General features: G+C 33.3%; 1 protein-coding gene across 2 annotated transcripts; it reads left to right on the forward strand.

Annotated features, from left to right (window-relative positions):
• Positions 1-5,417: 5,417 nt before the first annotated feature.
• LOC108202097 (protein ZINC INDUCED FACILITATOR-LIKE 1-like) lies at positions 5,418-13,590 on the forward strand. Of its 2 annotated transcripts, XM_017370475.2 has the most exons (18): positions 5,418-5,628; positions 5,738-6,039; positions 6,566-6,606; positions 6,679-6,739; positions 6,843-6,945; positions 7,039-7,141; positions 7,300-7,353; positions 7,685-7,747; positions 8,589-8,638; positions 8,715-8,790; positions 9,245-9,454; positions 10,319-10,406; positions 11,127-11,212; positions 11,319-11,426; positions 12,159-12,203; positions 12,311-12,399; positions 13,094-13,137; positions 13,258-13,590. In XM_017370475.2, the coding sequence occupies exons 2-18, from the start codon at positions 5,892-5,894 to the stop codon at positions 13,347-13,349; spliced, it is 1,461 nt and encodes a 486-aa protein (XP_017225964.1). In that variant the 5' UTR covers positions 5,418-5,628; positions 5,738-5,891; the 3' UTR covers positions 13,350-13,590. The 2 variants fall into 2 exon arrangements, with proteins under 2 accessions (XP_017225964.1, XP_063940934.1); XM_064084864.1 differs by lacking the exons at positions 5,418-5,628; positions 6,566-6,606 and having other exon boundaries at positions 5,907-6,039.
• The last annotated feature ends 293 nt before the right edge of the window (positions 13,591-13,883 follow it).

Genomic DNA, 13,883 nt, shown 5'->3' on the forward strand with positions numbered 1-13,883 from the left:
TGATAATTTCTAAAGAATTATTGTATTTTATTCTAAACCCGAAAACCTGATTTATCGTTTTAAATCCAAATAAAATACTTCCACTTGCCAAAATGACTTGAAACTTGAGATTAGCCAATTAAATATTATTCTTAGTGCATGGTTAAATTTTCGTAATTTTCCGAGAACTTTTATTTCGGAGCGTTTTCTGTCTGCCGACCGATCACTGGCTGAACGTTTGACCAAGCTAGGGTTGACCAAAAATTACCAAAATTTCCAGAATGCCATTTTCTAATATTCTAAGATTTATCATATTTTTTCCGTAATTTATTTCGCACGTTCGAAATATCGCGTTTTTAATGTAACGGTTTTTATCGGTATCTCGTAAAGCGTGTCTGTCTTCTAGTGCATTAAATGCCCTGAATTTTTAGTCCAAGATGCTGGTCAAGAACACCTTTTTAGGTGTGGGGGACAAGGGGACAAAGTGGAGTAGTGGCCAAGGTTTGTTAAAATTACCATTTGCATTTTTACTTCTACTTTTCTTACATTTACCCCACCCATTCTTGCCTATAAATACACCCCTCCACCCACTCATTTTTCCTAAGCTAATAGCCAAACATATGCTGAGATTTTGAAGAACAAACACTCTCCCAAAGTTTATTCAAGTGCCTACTTCTTCTACTTCATCTTTAAAACCTTCGATTCTTCATATATTCCGATATATACAAGGTTTTAAACCCCGAAGCTTCGTTCCACCCAACCAAGCCTCGCTCATCTTAGCATTTTCATAAACCACTCTTTTCAACCTCCCGAAGGGCTGCTCAAATTCGTTCGTGTGCTTAAAGTCGTATCGAACCTCCGACGAATTTCTCCGGCGAACTTTCGTGGAATAATCGTGTAAGTGGTTTCTTTTAGCTTCAACTATCCGAGTCTTAATCGACCATTTTCAAAGGGCTTTTTAAACAAATTTCTCTTCATCTTAAGCTCTCTTGATTTCAAAATACTCGAGTTGGCCACTCGTTATTATCGGGAATTTGTGCACTAACTTTATTTGCTCACTAACTCATATTTGTGCTCCCATTCCCATCACTCCCATACCCTTCTTGTTTTAGTGAGAAACCCATTTTTCAGCCCTGTGCTCGGTGGGGATATCATTAAGATAAGATACGTGGTATTACGTGTTTATTTTCCAAACGTGTGTGACGTGAGTGATTTTACTTGTTTCGGTGGTAAACCCCGTTTGGGCCTTTTCGCTATCGCGGGGTGTTATCCGAACAAGCTACTTGGTTCAAAATCCGTTAGTAAGAGTGTGCGATATATCTTGCTCGACTTCGACTCCGTCTTTTCAAAACTCACTCATCACTCGATCTTATTAAAATCAACAACTTATATTTCTCCGCGCGATATAATTTGTTAAAATTGAACCAACGACTTAACCACCATACTAAAACGTTATAATCGACTAATTTCAACGTGGTTAAAATTCGACTAAAACTTGCGGAACCAAAACTTTTATAAAACAAGGATATATTTGTTTGTGGATATTGTGTTCTAACTTTTGCAGTGAGGTGAAGTGAAGTGAGGTGATCTTCGTTCGAAGACCCAAGTCTTTGACGTATTGACGGGGAGTTGATAGTCATCGCACCGTGAAGAAGAGGAAAGACCCAAGACCTAATACCTAAGATCCAAGACCGGCGAAAGGTTTAGAAGTACAAAGACCACTGGAGGTGCAACGACTTTGAGGAAGTAACAAGGATAGTTACGTTCCGAGACAAGTCTTGTTATTTACATTTATAGTGAGGAGGTAACGAAGAGTTACGCTCCAAGATATATATTTGTAAAGGCTTCTCCGCCTACTGTAAAGGAGTTCTTTATAGTAGAGAAAATCTCGAGTCCGGGGAGGAGCTCGGGGACTGGACTAGGGGTGAGTGGACTCCAAGGGTTGAGTTAGCCACCGCGAACCAGGATAAAATCGCTCGTGTGATATTTTCCTTTTCTTTTCTTACACTTCCGCACGTAACTGCCAATACTCTCGATACAAGTTCTAAAGAAGGGGTGAAAACTTTTTAAAACGACATAAATATTTTTAATTGGTGATTAAGCTATTCAACCCCCCCTTCTAGCTTAATTAAACCATCTATCGGGACCTAACAGAGGTTGCATAAGTTGCAAATGAAATTTCTCATTTGCAACAGTTACAAAATGAAATTGCAAATGAGGTTGCGGAAGTAACAAGTTAGCATTTGTTGCTCTCATTTGCTACTGTTGCAAAATAATGTTGTAAATGAAGTTGCTCAAGTTGCAAGTCGTACTTTAATAAATAATTTATAAAAAAAATGATATTTCTACAAATATATAAAATTGACAACAATAACTTTGTAAAATTTTTTAAAACAATCAGGATGTTACGGGAAAAGCCCCATATTTTTTTACCAGCTAGGGCCATGGTATCTAATATTGATATTATTAATATAAGCACTTTTTCATTTTTTCAAAATAATATTTTATCTATTATAATTAAAATTTTAATTTTTTTATACATATTTTGAGATGTAAAGAACAAATTGTTATATATTCTTTTTAAAGTTTTTTTATCTTGAAATAATTTTAATATTCATATTTTCATTTAGAATGTTTTTTTAAAAAATAATGTATAGAGATACGTTTATTACACCTTAAAATACATGCAAACAATCAAAGCGATTAATTTTCTAGTATGGAGGGAGGAATTGCTTTAATTCTTTGCACGTATTTAAGATGTACAAAAAATGTATCTTCACATGTTATTTTCTATTTTTCTAATAACAATGAAGATGTCAAAATTTTATAGAAAACTAGCATAAAAACCCGTGCAAGGCACGGGCCCGTAGTTTATAATAAATATTTATTTTAAAATTTATGTATTTTGATTTTAATTTAGTTTTTGTATAATATATTTGATTTATAATTTTATTAATATAAATTTATTTTAAAAATAAACTAATAATGTAAATAATATTTTTATTCAACTTGAACTAACACAACATAATTTGTCCAGTAGATTGGTTGATCAAAATTCGATAGTTAAAATTGATTTTACGTCAAATTGATTTTTTTTTTTTTTTTTTTTTTTTTTTTTTTTTTTTGAAATTGAGATTAAATCTCACAGATATAAACCGGCAATTCACCGAGATAATTCTTTCATTCAAGAAAGCTTATTATCTAACCGTCGGACATGCAAGATGACCGGGGAAATTTAGACAATAAGACTTTAATGTCCGAAAAGAAAATCCGTCTTCTTCCAAGAGTCCTGAAAATAAAACAGAGGAAACAAGAAGAATATAAGTCGATATATATAACAGATTATATATATTATAAAAATAAAAATAAAAAATATATCCAATAAATAATTATTAACAAAATCGCGTGTATATGCATGTGGTGATAAAAAATTACACAATTATGATAAATCATAATTGAGACAATTAAACTCTTAATTAAGGCACAATCAATAAAATATTAATGCCCTTAATTAAGACACAAATAACGCCCTCAAATAAGGCACAATTAACATCCTCAATTAGAGGCACAATTTACGCCCAATAAGGCACAATTTACGCCCTCATAATTATGAGGCACAATTAACGTCATCAATTAACGCCTTCCTTTCTGAATTCGGATCCCGTACTGATCGGAATGTTGTCGCCACAACCCTCAGCCACCACCGCTATCACCGCTAAGCTATCTCTCCCGCACACCACCGTAAAGAAGACAATGTACGTCAAATTGATTTGATATAATCACATGGTAAATTACCATTAATTGAACTTTATCCAGTAAACATACATAGCCAACACTAATTTTAAACTCTTTAGTATATACTTACAGTTTGTCACTCGTCGGGACGATACATTCATCACCTTTAATTGATCATCTATTAATGTATGTATTTATTACATGCTTCTTTAAAAAATTTTGATGACGATTATTTATCTATCATTCATTCATTTAACCATGTGTCAAAATTAATTAAATAATGACATTATTATAAATGGGTGAGTAATGAATGTAATAAATACTATTAACATAACAAAGGAATATAATTATTCAATAGTATTTAATAGTTTAAATGTAATAAATGCATTAATTGACTGTATTTATGAGATAAGTAGGGGTATATTCGACTTTTCGCGACTATTTTCTTGACAATTTTTAACCTTGGTTGTTTTATTATATATATAAGTAAGTAGATAAGTAAATTTGAGAAATTATATATACAAACATGTTTTTTTATATCTCAACTCACGTGGGAAAATTCAAAACGACTACCACCAATGCAAAACAACAGTATTTTTGACTTTTTACAAGTACTTTGAAGTGAAAAACATATTTTTATATATTATTTTCCAAATTTGTTTTTGCTAACTAAAATTAGCGATATTAAAATTTTATTCAGAATTTTTTCAAAAAATGATATAAAAAATTGTTTTTTATACTTCAAGTTATATATAAAAAATCAAAACGATGTTATTTTTAGAGTGATTGGAGTATTATTTTAAAATGAAAGAAAACAAGAAAACGCAATATAAATGCAGACAGATGAGCATCTTGTGTTCCATCTAGGACAGGACAGGAAACATTAAACAATTGTAATAGTCTACGGTACTTGCGTCTATAAATAAATAAAACCAGCTTGATTATTGCTAATATCGATCAGTATTGGTGCCGTGGTCTGTGGTTAAATCAAATGCCACAAGTCACCTGAATTTTTGAGTAGAAAAACAGAAATACAACTCTCACGTGCGACCCATTTCATATTCAAACGAGTTGGTAGAAAAATCAAAATTTGTCAAAACGATATTTAAATTTTAGAAACACTACTTAAATCTTAATACTTATTTTTAGTGCTAAATTATAAAGACAATCGTTGAACTTACTCTCATGCTTTCGAAGGAAATAAATATAAGATTTTGGAAGCGGTTTCGAACTTCAGCAGAAGTATTCGAATTTCTAAGATAGTATAAATTTTCAATAAAATAAAAGATTATTTTATGGGAGTATGGGACACAAATAATGACAGCACTGAAAGCTTATATAAATATGTTTTACCTAATTTGGAGATTTTGTGCGATTATTGATAAATACTCCTACCCCACCCCAGTACCCCCGCCTCTCTCCCATTCAATTACATACTTTACTTTTTGCCCGTTTTTGATGTCTCCGGTAAAATATAGTTCTATAATATATTTTAAATTTTTATTTGTCTGAATAAAATTTTGATGTTTAAACTTTTATTAAAAAAAAAATTCAAAAAAATATTATGAAACTATATTTTATATAAGAGTCTCAAGATGTATACTAATAACCGGGACCGAGGGAGTACGAGCCAACAAACTCCACACGTTATATATAGGTGGCTGCTAGTTGCTTGAAAGAAAGACAAAAAATGTACATATATTAATATAAAATATATGTAGGCAAATGATCTGGAATTGAAGGGCAGCTGTGGATTTGTTTGAATGGTTTACACATTTTGGTCATACTGCATGTTTGTGTCAGATTTTGCTTTCTCATCGAACAACAACCGTTGTTTATACTGCACATGTTTATATCCCAAGTCTTATGGTCCCGTTCGGCAACTAGTTGTTAGCGGTTAACTTTCTGTTTATGGTAATTAGTTGTTAGCGGTTAGCTGTTAGCGGACTGAACGTTTTAATATTTGTTTCACACGCAGATTTAGTAGCAAGTCTCATTCATATCTTTGTGTTTACATGTGCAGTTTTCAGTGGGATTCTGTAGTTAGCTGTAGGCCTCTGGGATATTATGAGAGGTTGAGGCAGTTCATATTATTCACATTGTTAAAGAGCAGTGGGATTCTGTAGTTAGCTGTAGGCCTCTGGAATTGATCTTAGAGAGCAGTTGACTGGGAGAGAATGGCAGGGGAGGATGCTAAGGAGACGCTCTTGAAGAAAGATTACTATGAGAATTGCTCAGGGTGCAAGGTTGAGCAGTATAAAGCGGCGCAGCGTGGTTTGCCTGTGAAGCAGCTTTTCGTGATATGGATTATAGTGCTCGCCACAGGTACAGCTTCTCCGCTCTTGGCCTGTTTGGAAACTTGAATTTTATTTGAAATTATTGATTTGATCAAATGACATGTCGGAGTATATATATTGTTAAAACTGGATTTGAATTTCATTTGAAATCCATGACATTCTAAAACTAGTATGAAGCTGGGAATTTGAAATGACAACTCAAATGATGTCATTTGAAATTCAAAATTTGGAATGAAATGCACGTTTCTAGACGCAATCTAATTTCATTGCAATTGCTATGGTTCGTCTTAATATCTTGACCTGCTTTCGTTTCTTGAGAAACGGAAGCAGCTTCATGTCATCAACTGTAATGCTTTATTGGGGGTTTTGTTAGGAGGAATTATTCTTCTGTAAAGGTAAATGAGGAGAGGATTAACTATCTCATAGTGTTTTTACGCTTTTATTTTTCTTGCAAATGTACTACAAACTTTGTATTTGCAAACAATTGATATTTTCATACAAATTGTATTCTGCCACAAAAAAAACAATTCTAATTTTTTTTTTCACTTGCACAGTGCTGCCTATATCATCTCTCTTCCCTTTCCTTTACTTCATGGTAAGTTCACAGTATATGATTAATATAGTTTCTGCTGTGGATGAATATGTAATTTTATTTAATCTGCTGCAGGTAAGGGATTTTAATATCGCAAAACAAGAAGAAGATATTAGTTATTATGCTGGTTTTGTGGGTGAGTAAATTTTATTGCATGGGAGTCATTAATGATGTACTTCTATTTGTAAATTTCATCCAACTTATAAAATTTAGTTAAGTCCTTTAAATCCTTAATGAAGGGTCATCGTATATGCTTGGAAGGGCTCTGGGATCTGTCTTTTGGGGAAAAGTTGCAGATCGATATGGTCGCAAACCTGTTATAATCATAGGCACTTCAACAGTGTATGGAACTGACTGCCCTCACTGATACTTGCAATTAGCTTTTACTTCCATTTGGTTTATTGTTGAAATTCAATTTCTTATGATTCATTGCAGAGTTATTTTCAATACTCTATTTGGTCTTAGTTTGAACTACTGGATGGCTATTATTACGAGGTTTCTTCTTGGATGCTTAAACGGTTTACTTGGACCTATAAAAGTAATTTCTTTATTTTTACTTGTTTTAAGCTAAAAAACTTACATTTCTCCTTGGATGCTTAAACGGTTTACTTGGTCCTGCAATGTGGTTGCTTGTTGCTACTTTTTAACTGTATTAGGTCTCTGGGATGTGGCTTCTAATGTTTCCATTGTGGACAGGCATATGCATGTGAAATTTTCCGGGAAGAACACCAGGCCCTGGGACTATCAACTGTAAGTTATTGGGGGTATAATACATTGTGCAACCTATTACCTTGCTCGCGAATTTTATCTTCACTTCGTAAGTGGGATGAAAGGGAAATGAGTTAAAAAAATTCTAAAATATCTTTATATTCAATATCTAGCCCCTTATTCTTCTAACTGATCCTTTTCATTTCCAATAATACTTCCTTGACTTCCTTTTAATTAGAATGCAGGAGCATACTAGTGAAGTGATTACATTTCAATTCCTTTCCTTTTCTTGGCATGCTTCAGATACTTAAAAAACTCGGGAGCAAGACTGTAACTAGTAAAATGTCAATATAAGTAAAGCTAAATTTTTCAGGTTACTGCAGCATGGGGCACCGGGTTGATAATTGGACCTGCTTTGGGAGGCTTTCTTGCACAGGTTTCTAATTAATTTTATTAAGTTTTTAAGCTAGTGTGTTAAAAACATGTTGCTTACTTGTTTATCTGTTTCCATAAATTAAGTGTCTATGATTAGCAGTGACATTGAAACAACAAAGGGCATTGGCCCAGTTCAGAACCCTTTCCCCCTTCTACCAAAACGATCCGTAAAAGTCTTGCAGGAGATGTAGTTCTAGTACAAGGGTGAATGTAAATAGGTATCTTACAAGAACCCTGGGGTGTGAGTTTAAATATTGTTCTTACCTAAACAAAAGGAACTGGACAAAGTATCCCCAACTTAATATAAAACATTTTATTGATACTAGGCAATGTTACGAAGGCTCGTTGTACTTTAAATTTCTAAAACATATTTAACAGATATCGAGTAATTGAGTTTTGGCCGGTTGATATTTACATCTCTACATTTTGGGTAACAAAAAGTTATATACGAACCCTTTATAAATGCTACTATGGTACATCAAATAAGAACAGAGTTGTCTTCATACATTATGATATTTTTAACATGCATGAAGTATTTTTCATTTCCAAGCATGGAAATGAAAAAGAGCAGAAGTCGGGGTCCCAGTTTTGGTCTTTGTATTCTATACTTGTATATTAATGTGTAATATGAGAACCTGATTCATTTGCATGATCAAAAGAAACTAGTCCACTGAAATGTCATTATTGGCTGATATCAAACTCTTGCCAAGTTCTTGTTTAGCTGCATGCCAGATATAAAGAGATGCATGATAGGGAAATTTACAAGTCATTTCTGACCCTTTCCTTTCTTTGCTTCATTTAACCAGTTAGTTTATGTTTGTTTTCATTTGAATTATGTTAAGCCTGCAGATAATTATCCGGATCTTTTCTCCTCACAATCTCTTTTTGGAAGGTATATACTTTTTGTGCTTTATATCACTACACTACTTTTTGGAGTTCCTCTTCTTAACTAAAGAATTATTTCACAGATTCCCATACTTCTTGCCTTGCCTTGCTATATCACTTTTTGCGCTGGTTGTGGATATCGCTTGCCTTTGGCTTCCGGTTTGTTGTTTTTTATGCAATCAGCAATCTGCTATCTTTAATTCCATTCATTATTAAAGACCGAATTTATGGAAAGGCAAGATTATAAATGACTATCAAGTATCAGATGCTCGAAATAACCACTTCATAGAAAGATAATCTGAAATTAGAATGGACTAGGGCATTTCCAAGGGGAAGTTTTTGCCTTTCTATGCTAATATATAGCAAAGTCTCAAGTATGTATACTTACTATTCTTTCTCCAAATGTATTTCGTGCAATAGTTAGGATTCCAATAACTACAAAATTCTATAAGAAGAAGACAACTGGTACTGTGATTGGAGGATTACAAAGTATCTATTGTGATTTTCTTTATGTTTGCATGATTATTTCATGGTTTCTCCTAAAAGAAACAAAATAGAATTATGCACCCAGCCTCCATTTTCCTTTAACTGAGAGTAACCTCGGAAATTGCAGGAAACATTGCATAAGCACGAATCAGATAGCATTTTAGATGTCGACACAATTGAAAAATTGGAGAGTGCACCCTTTGTGTCTGAAGCCACTGAATATACACATGAAAAGAAAGGATCAGATCCTCAAGGAAGCATATTTACCAACTGGCCGCTAATGTCATCTATAATTGTTTACTGTGTTTTCTCGCTTCATGACATGGCTTACTCAGAGGTAAGATACTATCGTTCTCCAATAAATTGAGTGCACCATGTTTTACAACTGTATATAACACCCTCTTAATGTTTGATTCATATATATCAATAAATAGTTTTAACTAGAAGTTCTAATAATGATACTTGTGCTTCATAGTATGATTTCCTAGTCCTTAAACTTAAACTTCAGTCTCAAAATTAACCAGTAATGTCTTTGTAGCTGGTTATTGGTCTATAAGTGGAGGATGACGCTTCGAAGTCTAAACAGAAAATGCCAAAAAAAAAAATTACTAGCAAATTTAAAGCAGAGTTTTGAATGTTCCCAGAGAACAAGTAATAAAGAGAAAAACTAAAATCATTTCCTGCATCAAATCTATGCAAGTCCAGAGATATATAAGTGGGATCGCTGCTTGTCAAGTAGAACACAGTCAAAAGATTTAAATGCAAGGCATTGATGTTTGTGGAGTCTTTGCACCCTGTCCTTAATTTACCAAATAGATATCTAAGAATACTAGGTGCAGGTGTTTCTATTTTATTTTTGGGGTGGAGGAGGGCCTCACAGATGGGTGAAAGTTTTGTTCAAGAATGGGAAGTATACTCAATTCCAAGGACCCCCTTGACTGTCTTCCTATAAAAATAATACATAAATGTCTCTGGAAGCCCAAAACTGAATAATTTGGAGAGATAAACTTGTCGAGTCTCGTAATGCCCACATAAAAATCTACATAGTATTGCATTGGAAATGATGTGGTACAAGTAACAACCCAGTAAAGTGTTGGAGTTGGTACTTCTAAGTGATATAGGTTTAAATCATGCACATAATTAATAAACAAAGTTCTTGTTTTATTATTAATGATGATTGCAACGTATAATTTTTTTATAGATATTTTCATTATGGGCTGTGAGTCCTAAGAGGTTAGGGGGCCTGAGTTTTACCACTGAGGATGTTGGTGAAGTTCTTGTGATCTCAGGTAATTCATTCAATTTCCCGGTCATGCTTATACATATTTGATAAATCCATTTCGTATGTCACATACGGAAATGCAAATTTCATCCAATTGTTCTTACTTTGTTTGTTTCTATCAACCATTTCCATACTCAAAAGTTGACAAAGAGTTCAGGGCCTTTTAGGTAGTTAAGATGTTTTAATTGGCGCCAAGATATTTCTTTGGATTTATAATAAAATTTAACTTGTTTCCCACTCATTACTATTCACGTGAACTGTAACAAGGTCAAAGAGTGACCCTAGATATGCAATGATTTTTATAGTTTAAGATGGTATTCAATGTAAAATCTGATAATGTTAATTTGATTATGCTTTTATTGAGTCCCTTTGAGGGGATTTTTCAGTGTTAAAGTAAGTATGGATGACAATGTAAGAACAAACATTACTTTTACCAAATTGAAACATGATTTAGTAATTGTGTTTGGCTCTTACCTTAATTACGCTGTAGTACATAGATCTTTTTTGCTCTTTTTCAAGGCACTCATGTATCTGAAACAAGACATCTGATTTCTGGTAATATTGTATATTGTAGAGCATATTTTGATTAAATTATAGATACCGAAAGCTTTTTCTCTCCTTGAACATAATTAGAATGAAAGAACCATCCAATTCAACAAGTTTTAGTTTTATTTTGAGTCTTAAATATATATAGTACACCTTCAGATTCCAAGTTTGCAATGTCCAGGTATTGGACTTCTGATCTTCCAAATTTTGGTGTACCCACTATTGGAGAAGAAAGTCGGCTTTATCATGATTGCTCGCATATCAGGAGTAAGCACTTAAATTCCTTGCTCATTTTCTCTTTTTAAAATAATCATTTTTCATGGCCTGAAATTGCTCTGTTGAGTTGACACAGTTCAATACTTTTTCTATATAGGTTATTTCTATCCCTCTTCTGACAAGTTACTCATTTATAGCCACATTGTCTGGTTTAGTCCTCGTAATTGTGCTAAACTGCGCTTCAGTATTGAAGAATATATTATCTGTAAGTTCTTTTTTTTTTTTGCTAAGTATCTCTGAGTTCATTTTCGACTCAAGTATGAATATGATTTTTTTAAAGTGTAAAAATCATCTTTATGGAGAAACTAATAATAATATTCAAATAACATATTTAAATTTTCTGGTTTCAATTTTATCTTGATATTTTATTTTACATACTTTTAAGTAGAGTGTCATCATATTTATTGATTCTTCTTCCTGTAACAAAGACCATCCTCTATTTGTTAACCCTTTATCTAGTATAAACCATATATGATTACAAAAGAATAACAGGGAACATGGTGAAAGACGTCCAAAAGAAAGTTCTGGTGACTTGGTAGTTGGTAAGCACATTATGGAGATGCCAAATAAACATACCCTAAAATATATGTGATATTAAGGGGCCCTTTATATAATTCTACGAGGAAATGTTGTAGTGTCAGGCAGGCGTATACTATTTTTATTTCTGTCTAGACTTTTGGCTTCGTTTATCATGGTTTCTGGTGGTTTAAATTATGTGCTGTGTATGAGATTTTGTAAGTTTTCTCTATTTTGTTGTCATGTATTCTTTTGCCAATACTTTCCTCTAACTTTTAGGGTTTATTTTTCCTTTGTTTGCTTTGGTGCAGACTATTCTAAGTTTTATGTAAATCATATATGGAATCTTAGAATTATTATTGCAGAATGCAAATGTCATGTCTGAAATTATTGAAGTTTAACATAGTGTTTTCTTCAACAGATTTCAATTATAACTGGCTTGTTCATAATGCAAAACAGGGCAGTGGTAATTTTCTTTTCTCCAAAGTTGTATTGCATTGATATATGGTATCTTCACAATTTTATTTGTTTCATTTAGTTCTTGTTATCTAATATCTCGTATGCTCACAACAGGACCAAAATCAAAGAGGGGCTGCGAATGGCCTTGCCATGACTCTTATGTCACTATCTAAGGCTGTTGGTCCAGCAGTTGGAGGAGCACTGTAAGAGTTCTACTATCTCGGACCTATTTTCTTCTTTTTCTTATTCAATAAATGCAAGATAGTTAATATTTTCTATACTGTCATGTGTCTATATATATGTACTACTACTCAGCTGCTGAGATGTTGTATACTCCTCATAATAAGTCTGAATTTTCCCAACATTTAACATAAAGAGTAGTAACGAGTGCATTGATTATAGAACCAAATAATATTTTCATAAAAACAAGACCCCAAATAGTCATGAAGGTCTTTTCAGTATCTTAAGGAAAGACTTACATAACAAGGGACTTGATCATCAGACGAACAATTTCTGCATTAAAAACTTTCCAGGCATCAGTAAAATGTTGATCAGTGTCAAATGGTTACCTCATCTGGACTAAGAAGTGCCAAATACCCCTCTTTTTGCAATACGATGGAGGAACAGAAGCTGTCACTTACTTTGTCTGATTGTGTTTTTGGTAAGGAAGATCTAATATAGGAGTACCTTAACAGCTGTTTTTCCCATAGAACCAGTAATTTATCATTTTATTTCGGGCTGACTTCATAATTTTTTAATGGAATAACTGCACGTTTATGGCATCTTTATTATCTGTGGTAGTGCTTTGTACAGAATTGTGGTGTTCACAGATTGTGTTGCATTCAAATATTTTTTTCCTGGCAATATTAGTGCTCACTAGTAACTTCGTATATGCAGCCTTTCCTGGGCACAAGGCCGCCTAAATGCTGCCTTTCTACCAGGTACAACTTTCTATTGCACTATGTTAGTAAAGATTTCTTGACTACCTTCTCTTCTTGGTGCTTATGCGCACTTTCACCATATAATGATCCGCCATATCTCTGTTGACGAAAAAATTGCAGGTGCACAGATGGTCTTCTTTATACTGAATGTAGTCGAGGCAATCGGAGTGGCAATGACTTTCAAACCATTTCTAGTAGAACGGCAGAAATAAAAAGTGTTTAGGCTTGGACATGGATAAGTTTTATCTATTCTTTTTGTCAATATAATCTGGTATTTAAACTTCAGATTAGTTAGTACATGATCTGTGCAGTTCAGATATGAAATGCCTGTTGTTGAGAAATTATTGTCTGGGCAACATTGACACTCAACTTGGTCATATATAGTTAATATAAACACCAGACGTGACAGTGTATTCATTGATGTTGAATGTGAGCGGAGTCATTTGTCATTTATGTTCTCTGTTTTTCTTCAAGTACTTCTCTTACAAATCACTTTAAGTCAATTCCTGCGCAAGGCTTCATGATCTGGTGATGTTTGTCTTGAAAGTTGAAGTACAAAGTCTCAGGTAAAATTCATGATCGCGATCCGGTTTGGTTCGGATTAGAGGTAAAACCGAAACCAAATCATACATTCGCGGTTTTTTAAAATCTCAAACCAACCCGCCACCGCAAACCAATTAACCGGATCAAACAGTACAGTTTTTATGGATTGATGGGTTTAATATTACTTTGTAATAATAATTTTT

This window comes from Daucus carota, chromosome 9 (genome assembly GCF_001625215.2).
Source record: "Daucus carota subsp. sativus chromosome 9, DH1 v3.0, whole genome shotgun sequence".
Classification (NCBI taxonomy): Eukaryota; Viridiplantae; Streptophyta; class Magnoliopsida; order Apiales; family Apiaceae; genus Daucus; species Daucus carota.